At 48.2% G+C, this 24,101-nt stretch overlaps 2 protein-coding genes across 2 annotated transcripts in view; one reads left to right on the top strand and one right to left on the bottom strand.

Annotated features, from left to right (window-relative positions):
* The window catches only part of PELP1 (proline, glutamate and leucine rich protein 1), a 359,306-nt gene extending 354,390 nt beyond the window's left edge, over positions 1 to 4,916 (bottom strand). Inside the window, exon 1 of the mRNA XM_078767738.1 lies at positions 4,300 to 4,916. Within this exon, the coding sequence (XP_078623864.1) occupies positions 4,300 to 4,395 (96 nt within the window). The 5' untranslated portion in view covers positions 4,396 to 4,916. The remainder of the gene's footprint in view (positions 1 to 4,299) is intronic.
* LOC137439076 (fibroblast growth factor 12-like) overlaps positions 1 to 24,101 on the top strand; it is a 238,336-nt gene that overhangs the window by 95,625 nt on the left and 118,610 nt on the right. The window lies entirely within an intron of this gene.

Raw genomic sequence — 24,101 nt, forward strand, 5'->3', positions numbered from 1 at the left:
CCTGGGTTTGAATGTGTTCCAGTACTGAGTTGAATGCCTTTTCATGGGCGGCTGACATGCAAGCCTGCTCCTTTGGTGCTTCGGCTCTGTGAATCGCACGCTCATAGTTGTAGAATGCTGTGCGGAAAGCTTTAAAACATGACGGATGGTGTTTGGCCTCACATGCAAAGAGGTCTTTGTTTTTCACCTTTCGATGGAGTCGATAGAGACCCATTTTCTCAGCCCGTGTTTCGATTTGCTCCCATGCATTTTCTTTGTTTTTAAAGGATGGGAAGGTTGTAGGCCTCTCAGTATTGCGATGAGCATCTTTGGTCTCAACTTTCTCACAAAATATACACTCTGGCGGGAAGATGGGTTCAGCAGAACCTCCTGGTTTACGAGGAGAGTGATGCCATGATGAGGTTGATGGCCCTGGTTCTGTATCATCTCCCAGACGATGAAAGTGGCGGACAAAGTGCTTATAACACTTGCTGTGATATCCTACTCTTTCTAGGTCATCAGGAAGAGTTGCCGGGATCTGATCACATACTGATTGCATACGACATGGGGAGTCATGCGGTTGGTTGAGACGTCTATCCCGGATCTTTTGAAGCAGTTGCAGTTTTTCTGAAGCAGATCCTTTAATTTTACGGAGGGGCGTGAAATCCCCATGATCAGACATGGATGGTACATGAAGGATGCATGTAGGAGGAGAGCTTTGGGCTGCAGGTTCTACACTCCGTTTTCTTTTGGGCATGCTTGCTGTCGATGTCTACCATCACTGTTAAATGACAAATAAGAAATCACGAATGATGTTAAAAGTGCCTGTGAAAGGAGGCTCTGAGTTTTCAGTGAGGTAACAGAGGTTCTGAGTCATGTTCTACACTAGGGTACTTTTTAGCTGACTAAACCATGTTTAGTGGCATCACAAGTGCTAATAGCTAAAACATCTAAATTCTTCCACACTAACGTTAGCTATCTAGGCCAATGAAACATTGTGCTAAGTTACTGTAGCTAGCTCAGCTGTCGTGCCTCTTTCTGGTTCAATTCATATACAGAAGTCAACAGATATGTCTCATGTTTGGCATTAACAAAAGTTTAAGTTACACCGACATTAGGAACATACTGTACATAGATGAGGCTAGCTTTAACGTTAGCTAACATGGTGCTAGCTGGCTCAGCTGTTATTCTGCCTGTTTATGATTTCATGCAGAAACTGAAGTCAAGAGTGTGAGTAACATTATAGTTAGCATCTTACCTGGCTAGATTGGAGGATGAATACCAAGAACAACACACAGATGGAATGGAAGACTGAACTTTCAACTGAGGTATTCAATAACATCAACGTTACCAATTGATACGAGCGCGCGACATTACCAATTGATACGAGCGCGCGAGCGCGCATGTTACATGGATGGAAATGTAAAATGGCAGCTATAGCAGCACTAATTTGGATCTCTAGTCTGTCATTTCTGCACTGTGATTGGATAACATAAAAAAATATGTTTGGGAGTTAACAGCAGGAGTTGGTAGATTTTACGTGGGCTGGGTGAGAAACCTTTAAATAAGCAAGTGAAAATCTCTCGCAATACAAAGTCAATGGTGGGAAGAAAAGTTGAGTGGTACCAATGTTACTGCCAATGTCCCGCCCCTATGCAAGACTCAGGTGCATCTTGTTGACATTTAACCTTGAAAATACCTGGGTTTAGACCCCTTATGTACCATGTTAAGTTATCTGCAGTATTAACGTATCCTTATCATTTGTAAAACTGATTATTTTGTAATTACAGCATTAATATGCATACTAGTATACCATAGACACATGTAATCATGTTATGAATAGTTCTATCATGATCTATGCCCTTCAAAACATGGGTCTAGACACCTTCATTTTTCAATTATCTGCAATATTGGCTGAGATATGTCAAAAATCGTTTTTTTGATAATGGCAGCAGTAATTTGCATAAAAATGGTATGTGGGACATTTTTTCAGCTTGGGGCCATAGCTAGTCATTTTCTACACATTTTTTCCAATCTAGAAACACTGATTAGAAGTATATCTCCGGGGGGTGCAGGGGGACCTAGTCTTCCTACTAGACTAATAACAAAATGTGAAATAGTCAAGGGGTGTGAATATTTTTGAAGGCTCTCTTTATATTTATATATATATATATATATATATATATATATATATATATATATGTAGACCCTTCAAATCTGGGAGAACTGGAGCAGTTTGCACAAGAAGAGTGGGCCAAACTGCCAGTAGAGAGGTGTAAGAAGCTCATTCATGGCTATAGGAAGTGCTTGACTGCAGTTATTTTGTACTAAGGCTGTGCTCCCAAATATTAAGTCTTGGGTGTCAATAATTTTGTCAATGCCATTTCTTTTTATTTTCTGATTTAAAAGGATATATTAAGTTCTCAATCAAAAACAAAGGTTCTGTAATATTAACAGTGAAATAAAGAATTGTGGAGACCAAATATTTTTGTAAATTTCAACTCATGTTCAGAGAAAATTGTGAGTTGTTTGAAAAAAGTGCAAGTGTGCCAATATCTTTGGCCATGACTGTATATATATATATATATAGTAAATATATTTTGTATATATATAGTAAATATATTTTGTATATATATAGTAAATATATTTTGTATATATATATATACATATATATATTGTTACAGACGTGGCTTGGATGTTATTTCCCGAGCGGTTTTATGGTATGACCACGTCTGCACAAGTTACCCGATTGTGCCCGAACGTTGACTAATAGCGCTATGCTAGACCAATGAAGGAAAAAGAAGACACACGGCTGGAATTAATACGACACGACACCAGGGATACGGTTCTCAAAGGTTGTTATTACAATAATGCGGAAGGTTTAGATTACAGGGACAAGAGGGAAACATAGGAAGGTGGGCACTTAAACACGCTTATATTAACCCCAACAGACGACAAATAAACGGGACAAGGCTCACTCACACGGGGGTTTGATTGCAACGAAAGCGGGTAGCGATCGCTCCAGGTGCACCTGGGCTCAGGGCAGGATCACGTACGGTCCAGTTCGGTCCAAAGATGCGGGGAGGTATCGTCGCGCTGGGGGTGGCGGTGGCTTCTCTCTCCAAGCTGAGGCGCATCTCACGTCACATCCGGCGCGGGGCCGCGTATATCCGGCGGGGAGTGACACGCCCTCGGCTCGTTAGCTCCGCCTCGTGGAATCGGCACGTTGCTTCTCATTGGGTGCGTGCGGGGGGGTTACTGGCTCCGCCCCTGACGAGGAGCTGACAGCCAGCCCCTTCGGGGTAACCCCGTGGAGCGCATGGTCTGGAGCTAATCGAGCCGGTGTGAGGACGCATCCTCCCCCGCTCCGCCGCCATCTCCTCTGTTGTTGTTGTAATTGTTGGTGTAGTTGTTGTTATTGTTGTTGTTTGGGGAAGAAGATGGGAGGAGGTATGGGAAAGGTCCTAAACTCACTACTGATGCCATATAATCACATTCTGGTGCAACGAAGAGTCATAATTAATGGAGACGAGGCCTTAACTGACATAGAATAAGAATAACTAGGAAGATGTCCGAAAGTTGTCTACGTGTGGTGCGGTGGACCTGGGCACGACATTTAATGGGGGAATAAGGGGAAGGTCGGCTCTACTGATTGTTATTTACATGCAATGGGACTAGGGAATGGGGGATCGGGGAAAGTTGGGGAGTATTGGAGAAAATAGGGGAATATTTACAAGCGGATATGGAGGCCAAATTCCATATTCGCAACATTGCACCCTTCTCTACCCTCGGGGCGTCCCGACCCGATAAATTTTTACCTACTTTAGTGTGGCACGCAATGTAGTTCCCTCTACTATTAACTCTACCCTGAGTGCGACAGTTTTACAGATATTCACAAATGAGTAAATATGTCCCCCTGCGACGTTGCACCCTTCTCCTCACAGAAACACACCCACAGGATAACCGAATCCGGAAAGAATCCTCAAACTAAACATACAGCCGGTAGGGAGCATTATTTACAAGACTATGCTGCTATTTACACTACGATCCAGGACCTGTTTTTGGAGGAACACATGCAGATGTTATGCATAGAGAGAGCGCGCTTGCCAGCATCGATACACCAACCCACGAGTGCTCTGTGGCCGACGGCCTTTAATAACGTGCAGAGCACCCCATCCGAGCATCAACAGCACCACCCCACCACCAATCGGTGCAGTCACCATTGTTCATTGGAATAAAAATAAATTCGACAACCCCTAACCCTGCAGGTGTCTCTTGCTCTTCTTGTGGTGCACTTGGTGTTAATTAACAGTGGTTCACCTTTATGGCATAGGTGCCACGTTGACCCATAGGTCCATCCCCGGGTGGTGCTTGGCCGCAAACGAACTGCGGTCCATTGTGGGTGGCCACAAACATTGCGGTCCATATGGTGTATCGATCCCGGCAGCAAACAGCGAAAGTGCAGGCCCACAACTGCGCAGCCAGCACCTCTCTCTCCTCTCTCTCTACCCCAAAGCCAGATCCTCGGAGGTGGGAGACAAAAGAAGAAACAAGTGAGTAAGGTGGTAAGGGCGCAAAAGTGCACGCAATGTAAGGTGATGCACACTGGGGGGCACATGGGAACCAGGTGAGACAGGTACGTTCCTATCGTACGCCCCCCCCCCACCAGGTAACCTACATGGCCCCTCCCTTACCCCTTACTGCATCCACAAAACACAACACTACCCATAAACATCTACTTTACAAATCGACAAACATCCCTACTGTCTTCCCCGTTCCTCCCATAAACCAAATTCGTCTTCTCTCCCTCCTAACCAATCAAATTTGCCATTTTCAACTCTCATCAAAATTTGCCATTACCAATTCATCATCAGTCCCTCCTAGGGAGGGAGAGATGGAATCACCCCAATGTCTCATCCACGTCGTGATGCGTCTCACAAATCCTCACAGCAATCTCATTTCCTGCACAAAACAAAGAAAACACAGGTGTGGAGTCATCATCATCACCACAGGTAAGTGGCTGCGTATGGTGCGACAGGTTCATCAATCCTAACTATTTCCTAAATGACTTTAACAACTTTACACTACCCGGGGTCTTTCTCCGGCCAAACCATTGGCCCTCTTACACTATGGGTTCTAAAAACCAATTCCCATTGGCCAGACTGTGGTGCTTTTCAATTTGGGGTCTCACTCCCCCGATTCATCTCCCGGTGCCCTCGCACAATTTCTGGGCTGTGGCGTGTACCTCTCCCAGTGGGTCTACCCACCCGCACACCTCCACCACTGCAGTTGCCTCCGAGCTTACCTGCTCCTTACCCTAACCTAACTACCTGGGGAAGGCCCTCTGGCACTCTCCCCACTCGGTGCCCTCTCTGGCACTGGGCTGCCCGATCCACACCCGGGATCCTCAGGCACCCACTCACAACTACCGGCTCCCAGAGCCCACCTGCGGCCTCACCTGGCCGACATCCTCACAGTGGTGGAGTGCCCAACCAACTACACACACTAACAGGCTACACGCCCCGCCATTTCCACAACACTAATGCACCCATTCACAACACCATTCTGCAACCGCACCACAAATGCCAATATCCAACCACAACTTACCTATACCCTCTACCTAACACTTACACTACCCGCCCCGGGTATTCGTGAAAGGGGTCCACTCTTCCCCCATCCACACCTTCGCACCATGCACACCACTCCGTACCACTTACTCCAACTCTCTCCACACACCTGTACTTGCACACCTGTGCTCTCACACTTGGTGCCACCTGCACCCTTCTCTCCCCAAGCGCATTCGCGCTGATCCACACACTCACTACTCATACACTGCTCCACACACCTGTCCAATTGCACACCTGTGCAATCACACCTGTTCCATCCTCACACACACACGGCATCATCTCAGCTAACTACTCCCTTCTGAAACTTGCGCTTCCCAGTCGTCCCTTTAAACTATTGCGCTCCCTCGTCATTATCATCCATACTAATCTACCTGCGTCCCCACTACAGGTATCAGTCACTAACTAAACTTAACGTTACCTAATGTCATCTTTCTAGATCCCTACAATATAACCTAACCCACCCGGGCTAGTTTCCACTGCCATACACCCCATAAACTATTGCTCCTTTGCCCCCACATATGGGAAGGATGGTGGATTTGCCATCCCACCACATCGGGGGTCTCTCACTACCAATTTTGCACATCAAATTTCAACAAATTAAAAATTTGCCAATCACTGCCCATCATCTGCCAATCACTACTGCCAATCCCTTGCCAATCATCAAATTTTGTTTTTCTCTAATTTTGGGGCCAAAACACTATCCTCATCACCCAGTCTACTCACTACTGCCTCTCGGTGCGCCAATTCCTGTCCAAAGCCCGGCTTCGTAAAGCCAAGCAATGGATGCTGGTTGTTTTGTGCCAGCGGCTGGATGCGTCCGGCACTCGGTGCAGGGACGGGGGTTTACCCGTGCCGAGATCCCACACACCACCTCGGCGTGGAGCCATCCAGTGTCCCGATCTCGACCTGCCGGCACGTCTCAACAAAAAGTGGTCGCCATGACGACCCTTTCTATCGGGCTGCCAGCTCCGCCTAGTGGAGCACGGACGCGGCCGTTCAAAGCGAGGCCCAGCACGCACCGAGGGCCCGATTCGGCTATAAGTCGTTCTAAACTCTACCCCGTCTAACGTCGATGCTTCACCTGCATGCTTACATCCCGCAGCCCGTTCCTTGCTCACACATCCAGCCGTGCCCATGCTCCTCGTACCCTTCCTTACACACCCAGGTACACCCATTCCACTCACAGCCTTGGTCACACACCTGACCACCGAACACTTTGGCACACATTCGTTGCTCGCACACCTCACCAATACACCGCTTCGCGCCCCCTCCGCGGTCACCTCCTCTGTGACAATCACAGGTGTGCCCTCATTCGCACACCCAACCACGTGCCTCACCACCAACTCCAGCGTGCATTCCCACTCACGCTCTACCATTCCAGGTGTGCATCCTTCCATCCCAGGTGTACATCCTCGCTCACCTGTCACAACTAACTCACGTTCCATGTCACTCTCACTACTTTCACCTCCATTCCTGACAGCGAACTCACCCTTCCTCTTGACAGCGCACTCTTTCCCCATGCACCTGTCCGTTACACACCTTTCTCGCGCACACTCTCCCGTTACACCCTCTGTAACACTCACCACAGGTGGACACTCTTCCTTACTTCTGACAGCGCACTCTTTCCTCATGCACCTGTCCGTCACACACCTTTCTCGCGCACACTCTCCCGTTACACCCTCTGTAACACTCACCACAGGTGGACACTCTTCCTTACTTCTGACAGCGCACTCTTTCCTCATGCACCTGTCCGTCACACACCTTTCTCGCGCACACTCTCCCGTTACACCCTCTGTAACACTCACCACAGGTGGACACTCTTCCTTACTTCTGACAGCGCACTCTTTCCTCATGCACCTGTCCGTCACACACCTTTCTCGCGCACACTCTCCCGTCACACCCTCTGTAACACTCACCACACTGCGCTTCCATGTGCTCCCTCGCACACACGCTACGACCGACTCACTCTCGCCAACACCCTCACTCCTTGGCACACACTTTTTCCTCACACACCCCAGAGTCGGACTTTCTCGCACACCTCCTCTTTCGCACACCAGACCTGTCGCACACTTCACCAGTGGCCTCTCACGAACACCCGGGTCCATCTCGAACCCCAAGCCTCTTAAATCACCTGGCGCATCATACGCACGACCATATTGGTCACCACTTACACCGGGTCCTCTTCCTCTTCGCTTCTCCTCCATCACCTGCGAATCCCTCATCCGGTTAACGAGCACATCACGATCCAACCACAGACTTTGGACCAATTCTTTTACTTCCTCCTTTATCTCTTTCTTATCCTCTCTCCGTCGCTTCTTAATTTCGCTCACCCCTTCTTCCACTTCTTCTAATTTTTGCTTCATCTCCTTCATCTCTTCGTGCGCCCCTTTAAGTTCTTCCTCTAACTCCACTTTATTTTTTTCTATGTGCTCCCGCACCTCCCGCTCTTTAACCTCCATTACCTCTACCACCTTGTCCATTTTCCTCGTCAGGTCCTCATGTACCGTCTGGCACTCTTTTTTAATTACCCCTACGTCCTTTTTCATCTCCTTCTGTGTCGATTTTAAACCCTCTATTACCGCTGTGTTCTTCTTTACCTGGTCCCCCAACTCCTTTTGTCCCACTGTCAGTTGTTCTACTCCCAGCGTCAACTCCTCTATACCACCTTGCAATTTTACAGTCCCCTTTCTCACCTCTTTCTCCATGCGCTCCTTACAGTGCCTCACCTCCTCGCGCACTCCTCCGACCTCCTCACTCACTCCTCTTCTGATCTCCTCTCCCATCACTTGCATCTCCTGCCCAGATGCCACCCTCATCTGCTCCATTTCCTCCCTGTGAGCATCCAGTTTGGTTTCTACCCCCATTCTGACCCCCTCTATCTGCTGCCCCATTTGGTTAACTTCCCTTTCCGCTTGGTCCCTCATGTCCCTCAATTTGCCTTCCATACTGTTTTCTAACCCCTCTAACCCATTTTTCACTCCCTCTATCTGATTCTCCTGGGCAGCCATTCTATTTTCTACCCCCATTAACCCATTTTTCACTTCTTTTATCCCGTTGTCTAACCCCTCAAAATTATTGTCTATCTTCCCAAATTTCTTGTCTAACTCCTCAAAATTATTGTCTAACCCCTCACTGGTACCCCTCGCTTCGTCCCTCATTACCCCCATTTGCTCACTCCGAGCCCTCGCTTCGTCCCTCATTACCCCCAATTGCTCACTCCAAGCCCTCGCTTCGTCCCTCATTACCCCCATTTGGTTTTCCAATCGCTCACTATTCTTTTCTATAAGGGCCGTCATTTGTATAAAAAAAAGTTCCAATCTTCCCAGCGGCGCTACTTCGGTCGCGGGCACGGTGACCAGCGAGGCGCCATTTTGCGCGCCCGCTTCTTCGTGCGTGACGGCGCTATTTTGCGAACCTGCCGCCCTCACTGCTTCGCTCTCCTCCTGTCCCTCATTTTGGTCCTGGATCGACCCTACCTCACTCTCCTTTACCGGACCCCAGCTGTCTTGATCCGCCATAGCGCGACTTTCAAAATTCGGTTTTTATTTTTTATTTTCGTAAAACAAATTGAAATTTCGCCGTTATAATTTCGCGCGGGAAACGCGCTCCGAATCGATTTTCCCTCCCAAAATTTGGGCCTAACTAATTTAGTCCCGGGTTCGAATTCCACTCCTCGACACCAATTGTTACAGACGTGGCTTGGATGTTATTTCCCGAGCGGTTTTATGGTATGACCACGTCTGCACAAGTTACCCGATTGTGCCCGAACGTTGACTAATAGCGCTATGCTAGACCAATGAAGGAAAAAGAAGACACACGGCTGGAATTAATACGACACGACACCAGGGATACGGTTCTCAAAGGTTGTTATTACAATAATGCGGAAGGTTTAGATTACAGGGACAAGAGGGAAACATAGGAAGGTGGGCACTTAAACACGCTTATATTAACCCCAACAGACGACAAATAAACGGGACAAGGCTCACTCACACGGGGGTTTGATTGCAACGAAAGCGGGTAGCGATCGCTCCAGGTGCACCTGGGCTCAGGGCAGGATCACGTACGGTCCAGTTCGGTCCAAAGATGCGGGGAGGTATCGTCGCGCTGGGGGTGGCGGTGGCTTCTCTCTCCAAGCTGAGGCGCATCTCACGTCACATCCGGCGCGGGGCCGCGTATATCCGGCGGGGAGTGACACGCCCTCGGCTCGTTAGCTCCGCCTCGTGGAATCGGCACGTTGCTTCTCATTGGGTGCGTGCGGGGGGGTTACTGGCTCCGCCCCTGACGAGGAGCTGACAGCCAGCCCCTTCGGGGTAACCCCGTGGAGCGCATGGTCTGGAGCTAATCGAGCCGGTGTGAGGACGCATCCTCCCCCGCTCCGCCGCCATCTCCTCTGTTGTTGTTGTAATTGTTGGTGTAGTTGTTGTTATTGTTGTTGTTTGGGGAAGAAGATGGGAGGAGGTATGGGAAAGGTCCTAAACTCACTACTGATGCCATATAATCACATTCTGGTGCAACGAAGAGTCATAATTAATGGAGACGAGGCCTTAACTGACATAGAATAAGAATAACTAGGAAGATGTCCGAAAGTTGTCTACGTGTGGTGCGGTGGACCTGGGCACGACATTTAATGGGGGAATAAGGGGAAGGTCGGCTCTACTGATTGTTATTTACATGCAATGGGACTAGGGAATGGGGGATCGGGGAAAGTTGGGGAGTATTGGAGAAAATAGGGGAATATTTACAAGCGGATATGGAGGCCAAATTCCATATTCGCAACAATATATATATATATATATATATATATATATATATATATATATATATATATATATATATATATATATATATATATATATATATATATTGTTGCGGACGCGGTTAAAGATGTTATTTACCGAGCGGTTGGTATTACCGCGACCGAACAGTTCCCCCGATTCTTCCCCAACTCACCCGATTCACCCAGACGTTGGCCAAATCGCGCTATGCCAAATCAATGATAGAAAGGACACGATGACTGGGAAAGAGGAAACGACGCAAGGGGTACAGTTCTCAAGACCTCCGGAGGAGGGTATAATTACAGTGGTGGAGAAAAGGGGTAGATTACAAGGCAGTGAGGTAAAGACACAGAAGAGATGGGCACTTAATTACCGTCTTATCTTATCCCAGACAGACCACAGACAAACGGAACAAGGCAGACTTACACAGGGATTGATGGCAGGAAGGGACAGGTAGGTCGATAGCACAAGGTGCACCTTGGCTCGGGGACAGGATAAAGCACGGTCCAGAAGATGCGGGGAGGTGTCACAGCGCTCGGAGGGGACGTCTTTCTTTCTCCAAGCTCAGCGCGCATCTGACGTCACCCCCCTCTCACCGCGCATGCTCAGCGGGGAGTGACACGCCCTCGGCTGGTTGGTTCCGCCCCACTGGGGTCGGTCCGCCGCTTCCATTGGGTGCGGGGGTTACCGGGCTCCGCCCTTGACGAGGAGCTGACAGGGAGCCCCTATTTGGTAACCCCATCGAGCACATGTTTGATGGCGGCTCGTTGGGAAGGCCTGGTGCCCTCCCAACACCCCCTACCAACCAAGCCGGAGTGAGGACGCGCACTTCCTGCGCTCGTTGTTGTTGTTGTTGTTGTTGTTGTTGTTGAACTGTGAGGAAGAGCTGCGGGGAGGTATTGGGAGGTCCTAAACTTCCTAACGGTGCCATACAATCACATTCTGGTGCAACGAAGGGTCAGAATTAATGGAAACGAGTCCTTAACTGACATAGACTAAGAATAACTAGCAAGATGTCCTATAGTTGTCTTACATGAGATGCGGTGAACCTGGGCACGACATTTAATGGGGGAAATAGGGGGAGGTCGGGTCTACAGAGTGTTGTTTACAGAAAATGGGACTAGGGAATGGGGGATTGGGGATAGTTGGGAAGTATTGAGGAAATAGGGGAATATTTACAAGCGGATATGGATGGATGCAAATCCCATATCCGCAACACTGCACCCTTCTCTACCTCGGGGCGTACCGACCCGATAAAGTTTTACCTACTTTAGTGTGGCACTCAGATGTAGTTCCCTCTACTATTAACTCAACCCTGAGTGCGACAGTTTTACAGATGTTCACAAATGAGTAAATATGTCCCCCTGCGACGTTGCACCCTTCTCCTAACAGAAACACACCCACAGGATAACCGAATCGCGGAAAGCATCCTCAAACTAAACATACAGCCGGTAGGGAGCATTATTTATACAACACTGATATTTACACTACGATCCAGGACCTGTTCTTTGAGGAACACATGCAGATGTTATGCATAGGGAGAGCACGCATGCCAGCATCGATACACCAACCCACGAGTGCCCTGTGGCCCTACGGCCTTTAATAATGTGCAGAGCACCCCGTCCAAGCACCAAAAGCACCACCCCATTACGCACAGTCAGCACCATCCGGTGCACCAATAAAGTGTTCATAAAAATGCACAATTAAGTATCCATGGTCACCGGTGGTGTCGCAGCCGGCCGATGTTCTGCCGCTGGTCTTGCCTTCATGGAGTGCACTTGGCCTTCTGGCTTCTTTAGAAATAAAGAAAGGCGCCAACCGCGTCCATTTCTGAATTGTGGCCGTCAGGGGGGCCAACTAAAAGTGGTTCACCTGTATGGCATAGGTGCCACGTTGACCCAGAGGTCCATCCACGGGTGGTGCTTGACCGCAAAAGAATTGCGGTCCATTGTGGGCGGCCACAAAAATTGCGGTCCATATGGTGTATCGATCCAGGCAGCAAGCAGCGGAAGTACAGGCCCACAACTGCGGAGCCAGCACCTCTCTCTCCTCTCTCTCTGCCCCAAAGCCAGATCCTCGGAGGTGGGAGACAAAAGAAGACAAGTGAGTAAGGTGGTAAGGGCGCAAAAGTGCACGCAATACAAGGTAATGCACACTGGGGGCACATGGGAACCAGGTGAGACAGGTACGTTCCTACCGTACCCCCCCCCCCCCACCAGGTAACCTACATTGCCCCTCCCTTACCCCTTACTGTATCCACAAAACACAACACTACCCATAAACATCTACTTTACACATCAACAACGTCCCTACTGTCTTCCCCGTTCCTCCCATAAACCAAATTCGTCTTCTCTCCCTCCTCACCAATCAAATTTGCCATTTCCAACTCTCATCAAAATCTGCCATCTCCAACTCAACATCAAAATCTGCCATCACCAATTCATCATCAGTCCCTCCTAAGGAGGGAGAGATGGAATCACCCCAATGTCTCATCCACGTCGTGATGCGTCTCACAAATCCAAACAGCAATTCTCCTTTCCTGCAACACAAAACAAAGAAAACACAGGTGTGGAGTCATCAGCATCACCTCAGGTAAATGGCTGCGTATGGTGCGACAGGTTCATCAATCCTAACTATTTCCTAAATGACTTTAACAACTTTACATTACCCGGGGTCTTTCCCTGCCAATCCATTGGCCAACTTACACTATGGGTTCTAAAAACCAATTCCCATTGACCAAACTGTGGTGCTTCTCAATTTGGGGTCTCACTCCCCCGATTCATCTCCCGGTGCCCTTGCACAATTTCTGGGCTGGGGCGTGTAGCTCTCCCAGCAGGTCTACCCACCTGCACACCTCCACCACTGCAGTTGCCACCCGAGCTTACCTAGCTCCTCACCCTAACCTAACTAACTGGGGAAGGCCCCTCCTGGCTCTGTCACCCCATGGTGCCCTCTGGCACTGGGCTACCCGGGTCCGTCCTCCGGATCCTCGGGCCCCATCCACAACTACCGGCTCCCAGAGCCCACCTGCGGCCTCACCTGGCCGACATCCTCACAGTGGTGGAGTGCCCAAACCAACTACACACACTAACAGGCTACATGCCCAGCCATTTCCACAACACTAATGCACCCATCCAAATATCATTCTTCCACTCACACCACAGATGCCAATATCCAACCACAATTTACCTATACCCTCTACCTAACACTTACACTACCCGCCCCGGGTATCCGTGATGGGGGTCCACTCTTCCCCCATCCACACCTTCGCACCATGCACACCACTCCGTACCACTTACTCCAACTCTCTCCACACCACTCATTCTCTGCTCCATATATTCCACACACCTGTACTTGCACACCTGTGCTCTCATACTTGGTGCCGCCTGCACCCTTCTCTCCCCCAAGCGCATTCGCGCTGATCCACAACACTCACTACTCACCATGACACTCATCCGCAATGCTCTCTCATTCATCACTTGTACACTCACACACACCTCGGAGCATTGCCTCACCGATGCCTCATTTGAAGCTGCTCACCAGCACTTCCATTCATACTGCATCATCTGCTCTGTCTACTCCCTTCTAAAACTCGCGCTCCTCCGTCTTCCCTTACACTCAGCGCTCCCACGTCATTATCAAACACTAAGCTACTACGTCCCCACTACAGGTACCAAGTCTCTTACTTAAATCTTGTCACCTATAGTCACCTCTAGTCCCTATCAATATAACCTAACCCACCCGGGCTAGTTTTCACTGCCATACACCCCATAATCTATAGCGCATTTGCCCCCAATCATGGGAAGGGTGGCAGGGATGCCACCCTTACCCACCGTCATACGGCGCGAGTGGGACCTTGTGGGACCACCTCGTATGTGAGTCGTTGCCCGCCTGCCGGACCCCGTGCGTCGCCCCTTGCGGGGTCAGCGCGGGGCCGAACCGGCCGGGCCCCCACAGTACATTACCCCCAAGGGGCTCCCGTGCCTCCCCTGTCCCTTTAAAAACTACCCCTGTTGGTGTCGATGCATGGGTCACGCTTCCGCAACCCGCTACCCATTCCATACCACCACAACCTTGCTCACTCACACCTCGCAGCTCGCACCTCTCCCATCACCGGACCCTCTCGCTCGCACCCTCGTTCCATACACTCCGGACCAGCCATACACCTCACTCTTGGCCTCTCACGAACATCCGGGTCCATCTCGACCCCCAAGCTTATTAAATCACCTGGCGCATCATACGCACGACCATATTGGTCACCACTTACACTGGGTCCTCTTTCTCTTCGCTTCTCCTCCATCACCTGCGAATCCCTCATCCGGTTAATGAGCACATCATCACGATCCGAACACAGACTTTGGACCAATTCTTTTACTTCCTCTTTTATCTCTTTCTTATCCTCTCTCCGTCGCTTCTTAATTTCGCTCACCCCTTCTTCCACTTCTTCTAATTTCTGCTTCACCTCCTTCATCTCCTCGTGCGCCCCCTTAAGTTCTTCCTCTAACTCCACCTTATTTTTTCCTATGTGCTCCCGCACCTCCCGCTCTTTAACCTCCATCACCTCTACCACCTTGTTCATTTTCCTCGTCAGGTCCTCATGTACCGTCTGACACTCTTTTTTAATTACCCCTACGTCCTTTTTCATCTCCTTCTGTGTCGATTTTAAACCCTCTATTACCGCTGTGTTCTTCTTTACCTGGTCCCCCAACTCCTTTTGTCCCACTGTCAGCTGTTCTACTCCCAGCGTCAACTCCTCTATACCACCTTGCAATTTTACAGTCCCCTTTCTCACCTCCTTCTCCATGCGCTCCTCACAGTGCCTCACCTCCTCGCGCACTCCCCGACCTCCTCACTCACACCTCTTCTGATCTCCCCTTTCATCACCTGCATCTCCTGCCCAGATGCCACCCTCATCTGCTCCATTTCCTCCCTGTGAGCATCCAATTTAGTTTCTACCCCCATTCTGACCCCCTCTATCTGCTGCCCCATTTGTTTAACTTCCCTTTCCGCTTGGTCCCTCATATCCCTCAATTTGCCTTCCATACTGTTTTCTAACCCCTCTAACCCCTTTTTCATCCCTTCCATTTGATTCTCTTGAGCGGCCATTCTGTTTTCTACCCCCGTTAACCCCTCCTGTATTTCCCCTAATCTATTGTCTAATCCCTCAAATTTGTTGTCTAGTCCCTCAAATTTGTTTCCTAATCCCTCTATTCTACTCCCTAACCCTCCGATCTGGGCCCCCATGTCCTCCCTCAATTTCTCGCTATTGGACCCCATCCTTTGTTCTAACCGTTGGCTATTGGCCCCCATGTCCTCCCTCAATTTCTCGCTATTGGACCCCATCCTTTGTTCTAACCGTTGGCTATTGGCCCCCATGTCCTCCCTTAATTGCTTGCCCATTCTTTGTTTCAATTGTTCGCTATTCTGGGCCATAAGGGCCTTCATTTGTATAAAAAAAAGGTTCAAATCCACCAGCGGCGCTGCTACGGTCGCAGGCGCGGTTGCCGTAGCCATCTGCGAGGCGCCATTTTGCGCGCCCGTAACCTCGTGCGCGAGGACGCCATTTTGCGAACCTGCCGCCCTCACTGCTTCGCTCTCCTCATGTCCCTCAATTTGGTCCTGGATCGACCCTGCCTCACTCTCCTCTACCGGAACCCAGCCGTCTTGATCTCCCATAGCGCGACTTTCAAAATTCCGTTTTTTTTTTGTAAAACAAAATCACATTTCGGTGACTTGTAATTTTGAGCGCGTTAAGCGCGCTTCGGCTCCGTATCTCACTCCCAGACACCAATTGTTACGGTAATAACACAATTGGTGTCCAAAATTTGGGCTAAATAAATTTAGTCCCAGGTTCGAATCCCAACTCCTGACTACCAATTGTTGCGGACGCGGTTAAAGATGTTATTTACCGAGCGGTTGGTATTACCGCGACCGAACAGTTCCCCCGATTCTTCCCCAACTCACCCGATTCACCCAGACGTTGGCCAAATCGCGCAATGCCAAATCAATGATAGAAAGGACACGACGACTGGGAAAGAGGAAACGACGCAAGGGGTACAGTTCTCAAGACCTCCGGAGGAGGGTATAATTACAGTGGTGGAGAAAAGGGGTAGATTACAAGGCAGTGAGGTAAAGACACAGAAGAGATGGGCACTTAATTACCGTCTTATCTTATCCCAGACAGACCACAGACAAACGGAACAAGGCAGGCTTACACAGGGATTGATGGCAGGAAGGGACAGGTAGGTCGATAGCACAAGGTGCACCTTGGCTCGGGGACAGGATAAAGCACGGTCCAGAAGATGCGGGGAGGTGTCACAGCGCTCGGAGGGGACGTCTTTCTTTCTCCAAGCTCAGCGCGCATCTGACGTCACCCCCCTCTCACCGCGCATGCTCAGCGGGGAGTGACACGCCCTCGGCTGGTTGGTTCCGCCCCACTGGGGCCGGTCCGCCGCTTCCATTGGGTGCGGGGGTTACCGGGCTCCGCCCTTGACGAGGAGCTGACAGGGAGCCCCTATTTGGTAACCCCGTCGAGCACATGTTTGATGGCGGCTCGTTGTGAAGGCCTGGTGCCCTCCCAACACCCCCTACCAACCAAGCCGGAGTGAGGATGCGCACTTCCTGCGCTCGTTGTTGTTGTTGTTGTTGTTGTTGTTGTTGTTGTTGAACTGTGAGGAAGAGCTGCGGGGAGGTATTGGGAGGTCCTAAACTTCCTAACGGTGCCATACAATCACATTCTGGTGCAACGAAGGGTCAGAATTAATGGAAACGAGTCCTTAACTGACATAGACTAAGAATAACTAGCAAGATGTCCTATAGTTGTCTTACATGAGATGCGGTGAACCTGGGCACGACATTTAATGGGGGAAATAGGGGGAGGTCGGGTCTACAGAGTGTTGTTTACAGAAAATGGGACTAGGGAATGGGGGATTGGGGATAGTTGGGAAGTATTGAGGAAATAGGAGAATATTTACAAGCGGATATGGATGGATGCAAATCCCATATCCGCAACAATATATATATATATATATATATATATATATATATATATATATATATATATATATATATATATATATATATATATATATATATATATATATATATATATATATATATATATATATATATATATATATATATATATATATATATATATATATATATATATATATATATATATATATACATAGATATATAAGCAAAGATTTGCGGTTGGGAGTAAATCCAAATGACTCCATGGTAAGATCTCCAACCTTTAATTGAACAAACAATGACTCAACGTTTCGATTAACAACATGTGACAAAGCCACACGCCTCCATTAATCTTCCTCAAGAGTGATAAAATCATCTCAACATCCCCTTATATGCAACAAAGTGGGCGGGGTATATGCAAAGTGGGGTGGGCAAAGCTGGACAGCCAATTAAACCGTATCACACCGCTCTCGCGAACTGAGGACGTCACTGACCAAATTCAAAAATCAACCGCATATTAACGGCTCAAAACAATCCTGTAAGCAATGCTGGATTATAACTCAAGTGTTTAGCAAATCCGGAACAAACATTACATTTAATCAGAAGTTAAACTTGTAAATAATTAAATTGTAAATTAAATTAAAACTGTAAATATATTAAAGCAAAAATTTTTAGGACAAAATAAAATTGCCATAATATCAAGATCATCACATGTGGCCCTATGCGGTAAAGGGGAAATCCGGAAGGTGGGTAGTAGGGGGGATAAAAAGGGGGGGTAAAAGGGGGGGGGAATATGTGGGTGGAGCTGAATATGTGGGTGAAACCAGGAGGACCTTCGGTCAACGTATTGCTGAACACCAAAAAGCATTTAAATGTAATTATCCCAGCAGATCTGCTATTGCCAAGCACGGCCTTAAGGAAGGCCACACACCTTTATGGGATAGGGTTCATATTTTGGGTTCCACACCTAACAGAAACAGAAGACGTGTTTTGGAGGCTTGGCACACGGAAGAAACTGTTACCTCGATCACACAAGAGGTGGTTGACTTACCGGTAGCGTTTGATCCACTCTTGTGTAAACTAAGCAGGCATTCCATACTTTGAACAACGAGTCCACATAATATGTCACACAAGGTTTTTATTCGGACAATTTGCCCCCTGCCCCCCCCCCCCCCCCACATCCAAACACGCCTCTCCCAAACCCCCCCTCCGCTTCCGCCCCCCCCTCCGGTCCCCCCCCCCCCCCTTTTGTCCCCCCTATTAACTCCCCTTCCCGCTTTCCCCTCTACCGCATAGGGCCACATGTGATGTTCTTGATATTATGGCAATTTTATTTTATCTTAAAAATTTTTGCTTTAATATATTTCCAGTTTTAATTTAATTTACAATTTAATTATTTACAAGTTTAACTTCTAATTAAATGTAATGTTTGTTCCGGATTTTCTAAACACTTGAGTTATAATCCAGCATTGCTTACAGGATTGTTTTCAGCCGTTAATATGCGGTTGATTTTTTAATTTGGTCAGTAACGTCTCCGTTCACGAGAGCGGTGTGATACGGTTTAATTGGCTGTCCAGCTTTGCCCACCCCACTTTGCATATACCCCACCCACTTTGTTGCATATAAGGGGATGTTGAGATGATTTTATCACTCTTGAGGAAGATTAACGGAGGCATGTGGCTTTGTCACATGTTAGAAATCGAAACGTTGAGTCATGTTTGTTCAATTAAATGTTGGAGATCTTACCATGGAGTCATATATATTTATATATATATATATATATATATATATATATATATATATATATATATATATATACTATGTATGTATATATATATATATATATATATATATATATATATATATATATATATATATATATATATATATATATATATATATATATATATAATCGGGAGATTGAATAAGACGCGGACGTAGCTTCAGGGCTTCGATCTTTAATTCGACAAGCTTTCGACCAACAAAGGTCTTCTTCTGAGTCTACAAAAACAGCAGGCATGTATATCAGTCAAGTGTGTATGGTGATGTGTGTGAGATGTGTGATGTGAGTAAAAAATTGCATACAGAAGGGAGAGCCACGCCAAAGTTCACTCACCGGCCCCAAGTTCAACGGAAGTGAAGCGCAGCTTACAGTTACGGTTTGCGTTACATTTCCGGTGCACGTGTATATACAAATATAGGGATACATACATACATAAACATACAAGCATATATTCATATGCCATTTATATTCATATAATATATTTATATATTTATATAAATGACATACAAAGGTAGAATGAATGAATGGGTGAATGAATGAATGAATGAATGAATGAATGAATGAATGAATGAATGAATGAATGAATGAATGAATGAATGGGTTACGGTTAACAATTTGATTGGGTTGATGTAGGAACATGCTTTAATCATCAAAATTTATGCCATGAGGGATTTTTGTCCGAAGTTTATGTATCCAAAAGGACTCACGTTTCAGAATCGTGGTGTGTGATCGATTTGTATATACACGTGCACCGGAAATGTAACGCAAACCGTAACTGTAAGCTGCGCTTCACTTCCGTTGAACTTGGGGCCGGTGAGTGAACTTTGGCGTGGCTCTCCCTTCTGTATGCAATTTTTTACTCACATCACACATCTCACACACATCACCATACACACTTGACTGATATACATGCCTGCTGTTTTTGTAGACTCAGAAGAAGACCTTTGTTGGTCGAAAGCTTGTCGAATTAAAGATCGAAGCCCTGAAGCTACGTCCGCGTCTTATTCAATCCCGATTATTTATTCAATGCAAATGAGACGCCCTGCTCGTACTGTGGAGTTTCTACTATTTCTCACAGTTATATATATATATATATATATATATACAACAACCACAACAACATGCATTTTAAAGGCCATTTTCCCTGCTAGAGCGGGGGTTAGCCTTGCGGTCCCCATGACAATCTTCTCCATTTTGCCCTATTTTCTGCATCTCTCCTTGTTAACCCCCTTGCCCGCATTTCTTCTTCCACCATCTTTCGCCAAGTCTTTCTCGGTCTTCCCCGTCCTCTACTTCCTTCTGCATTCATTTCCATCACTCTTCTCAACCAGTCACTTTCATCCTTTCTCAACACATGACCAAACCATCTCAACCTGTTCATCTTCACAGCATCAATCACAGGCTCTATTCCCATCATCTTTCGCAATTCATCATTTGTCTTCCTCTCTCTCAACGATACTCCGCACATCCATCGAACCATTCGCATTTCCACCCTTTCCAACCTTCGTTGCTGCTCTACGTTCATTACCCATGTCTCGCTCCCATAAATCATAACACTTCTCACACATGCAGCATACACCTTTCGCTTCAGCTTCAACGACACTCCCCTCCTCATCAGCACGCCACTCAGTTCCCGAAACTTCTTCCATGCACATCTCACTCTTGCAACTGTTGCCGAGTCTGATCCACCTTCTCCATTCAGCATGTCTCCGAGGTAGCAAAATGTTTTTACACCTTCCAGCTTCACACCGTTTCCAAGATCCAACTCAACATTTCCTCCATCTGCAACTCCCTCTGTGCACACCTTACATTTGAATGTAGCTGCCACACTGGTTAATGACCCTCTCAGACCACTACATTTTTGATGAACCCACTCAGCGCACATTGTACATTGAATGGAGTTCACTCCGACACCCTTCCCACACACAGCACAGGGCCACTTCCCAGTTCTTTCCACCTCACCACATACTTTACCACTTGCCATCACCTTCGTCTTTCCGATATTCACCTTCAGACCTTTTGTCTCCATACATTCCTTCCACTTGTTCATCTTTTCCTTCAGTCCATCCATACTTTCCGCAATCAACACCAGATCATCTGCATACAACTCCCACGGTAAACCCTCCTTTACGTTCTGAGCCAGCACCTCCATCACAGCTACAAATAGTAGTGGACTTAGTACCGACCCCTGATGCACTCCCACCTTCACCTCAAACTCACCACTGTTCCCGTCCTTCGTCCTTACAGCTGTGCGCGCTCTTTTGTACATTGCCATCACTACTCTGATCAACCATTCCTCCACTCCTAACTTCCTCAATGCCCATGTCAATACTTTGCGTGGAACCCTATCGAATGCTTTCTCCAGATCAACAAACCCAAGAAACAACTTCTCCCTCTTCTCCCTCTTCTCCATGTACATCTCCTGCAACTGCCTCACAATGAAAAGCGCGTCTGTCATTGCTCTTCCTGGCATAAATCCAAACTGCATTTCGTCGATCTTCACTTTCTTCCTTATCCTTCTCTCCAACACCCTTTCCAATACCTTCATTCCATGCTCCAATAACTTTATCGCTCGGTACGAGCCACACTCCAGAGGGTCACCTTTCCCCTTGTATGGAGGGACGAGGGTACTCAGTTCCCAAACCACTGGAATGCGGCCTTCTTTCACCACCAGATTACAGATCTCTGTCATTCTCTGTCATTCTCTGATCTCTGTCTTCGAGTTCCGTTTCCGGTCCGGTCGTGAGAGGACGCTGGCGTCACTTGCTCGCCGCTTCTCTGACTGGACCATTGTCCGTATCTTGCTTTCCTGGTGGTCGTGGTGGATTTTTGGCCATTGAGTCTTCCTCTGCACGGTCCCGGCTCTGCTCTGCTGCTCCTGGCTTCACCTGCTCGGCTCCTTCGCTGTTTCCTCGGGCTCACTCTCGTGGGTTGTGCCCATTGTTTGCAGCGGCGGTGGTGGCGGTTTGCCGCCGTGATCTTGATTAGCGGCGGCGGTCGTTTGCCGCTGCATTTGCCGCTTTGCCTCCTCAACCTTGGCCACGTGCTCGTCTCTTCGCTCCTGTCTGCCCTCTGCATGGTCCCGGCTCTGCTCCTGGCTTCACCTGCTCGGCTCCTTCGCTGTTTCCTCGGGCCCACTCCCGTGGGTTGTGACGATTGTTTCGCCTCCTCACCCTTGGCCTCGTGCTCGTCCCTTCGCTTCTGCTGGCATGGCTCTGCGGTACTCCGCCGCAAGGCTTCTCCTGCTTAAAACCCGCTCCACCCCATCATGCATCTCTGCAATCAAATCGAATGGACTCCTGCGTCGACCCAGGTACATTCACCGTGGCTCCAGTCGTAAGTTTGTTTATTTACAATCAGGTCACTCCATCCCCATCCTTTGGTCGGCTCAGCGCACTCTCACTCATCGTCCCAACACACCTGGTCACAACAACGCACAAAATCGCACCTCCTGTCTGCGAACCCTGGCCAAATCACCTGGATTCATACCCGCCGTACAAAACAACATCAAGCTCACCCTGTTCAATACCCGGTCCCTCAACAACAAATGCCTCATCCTGAACGACTACATCCTGGAAAATAAACTGGACTTTCTCTGTCTCACTGAGACCTGGCAACAACCACTGGACTACAACACGCTCAACCTCACCACACCCAATGGATATTCTTACATCAATAAACCATGCTCGGAGGGCCGAGGTGGTGGAATTGCCGTTATTCACCGACAAGACATCAAGACCAACCTCATCTCCATCTCATCTGCTCCATCATTTGAACACCTGGCTTTTAAACTCTCTGGTCACACACAGTCAGTCATGGCTGTTGTCTACCGCCCTCCCAAACCACACCCATCATTCCTGTCTGACTTCTCCTACTTTCTGACCCAGCTATGTTCCCTCTCCCCCTCAATCCTCCTCCTTGGCGATTTCAATATCCACATGGACTCCACTGACTCCACGCTAACCACTGACTTCACTGATTTACTCACCTGCTTTAACCTCACTCAACATGTCAACTTTCCTACCCATAACCGTGGTCACATTTTGGACCTTGTCTGCTCTACTGGACTAATTTTGCACCATCTCTCTGGCTCCGACCTCACTCTCTCTGACCACCTAGCCATCACTCTGACCATCAACATCCCCACCCCAGCACCAAGGCATTATCGCACTATCAACTTCCGTAAGCTAAACGCTCTTTCACCTACCTCTTTCTCATCGACCCTCTCTGAAAAAATGTCCACTTCTCCCTTCGTTGACCTCCACACCCCTTCTGACCTCACTGACTACTACAACCACACTCTCTCCTCCTGCCTTGACCAACTTGCACCTATAAAAACCAAAACAGTTTCTTTCACCCATTCTGCTCCCTGGTTTACCCCTGAACTCCGCCTGATGAAAACTCGTGCTCGCCAACTTGAAAGACTCCGCAATAAAACAGGTCTCACAGTTCACTCCCAGGCCTACAAGGACCACATACAACACTATAAAGATGCCCTCTCCCGCGCCCGCTCCGCCTACTACTCTCAAATTATCCACTCTGGCTCCGGAAACCCAAAAGCACTCTTCTCTACAATAAACAAACTCCTCAGCCCCCTGAACACCACCACCCAGTCATTCACAATAGACAACTGCATCTCCTTCCTTTCATTCTTCCAACGCAAAATTGAAAACATCTACAACAGCTTGACCACCGCCGCACCCGCTCCCCCTCAAACCACCTGCCCCCCCTTATCCTGCCATCCCCTGTCTCAATTCTCCCCAGTCTCCCCTACTGACCTCTCTGAACTCCTCATCGGAATGAAAACTGCCACCTGCACTCTTGACCCCATCCCCTCCAGCTTTGTCAAGGCCTCCCTTCCTGCTCTCTCTCCACTTATCATTGCAACAATAAACTCCTCCCTGTCTACAGGCATCGTCCCACCATCCCTCAAAATTGCTGCTGTTACCCCCATTCTGAAAA

This window comes from Myxine glutinosa, chromosome 13 (genome assembly GCF_964187855.1).
Source record: "Myxine glutinosa chromosome 13, kmMyxGlut1.1, whole genome shotgun sequence".
Lineage (NCBI taxonomy): Eukaryota > Metazoa > Chordata > Myxini > Myxiniformes > Myxinidae > Myxine > Myxine glutinosa.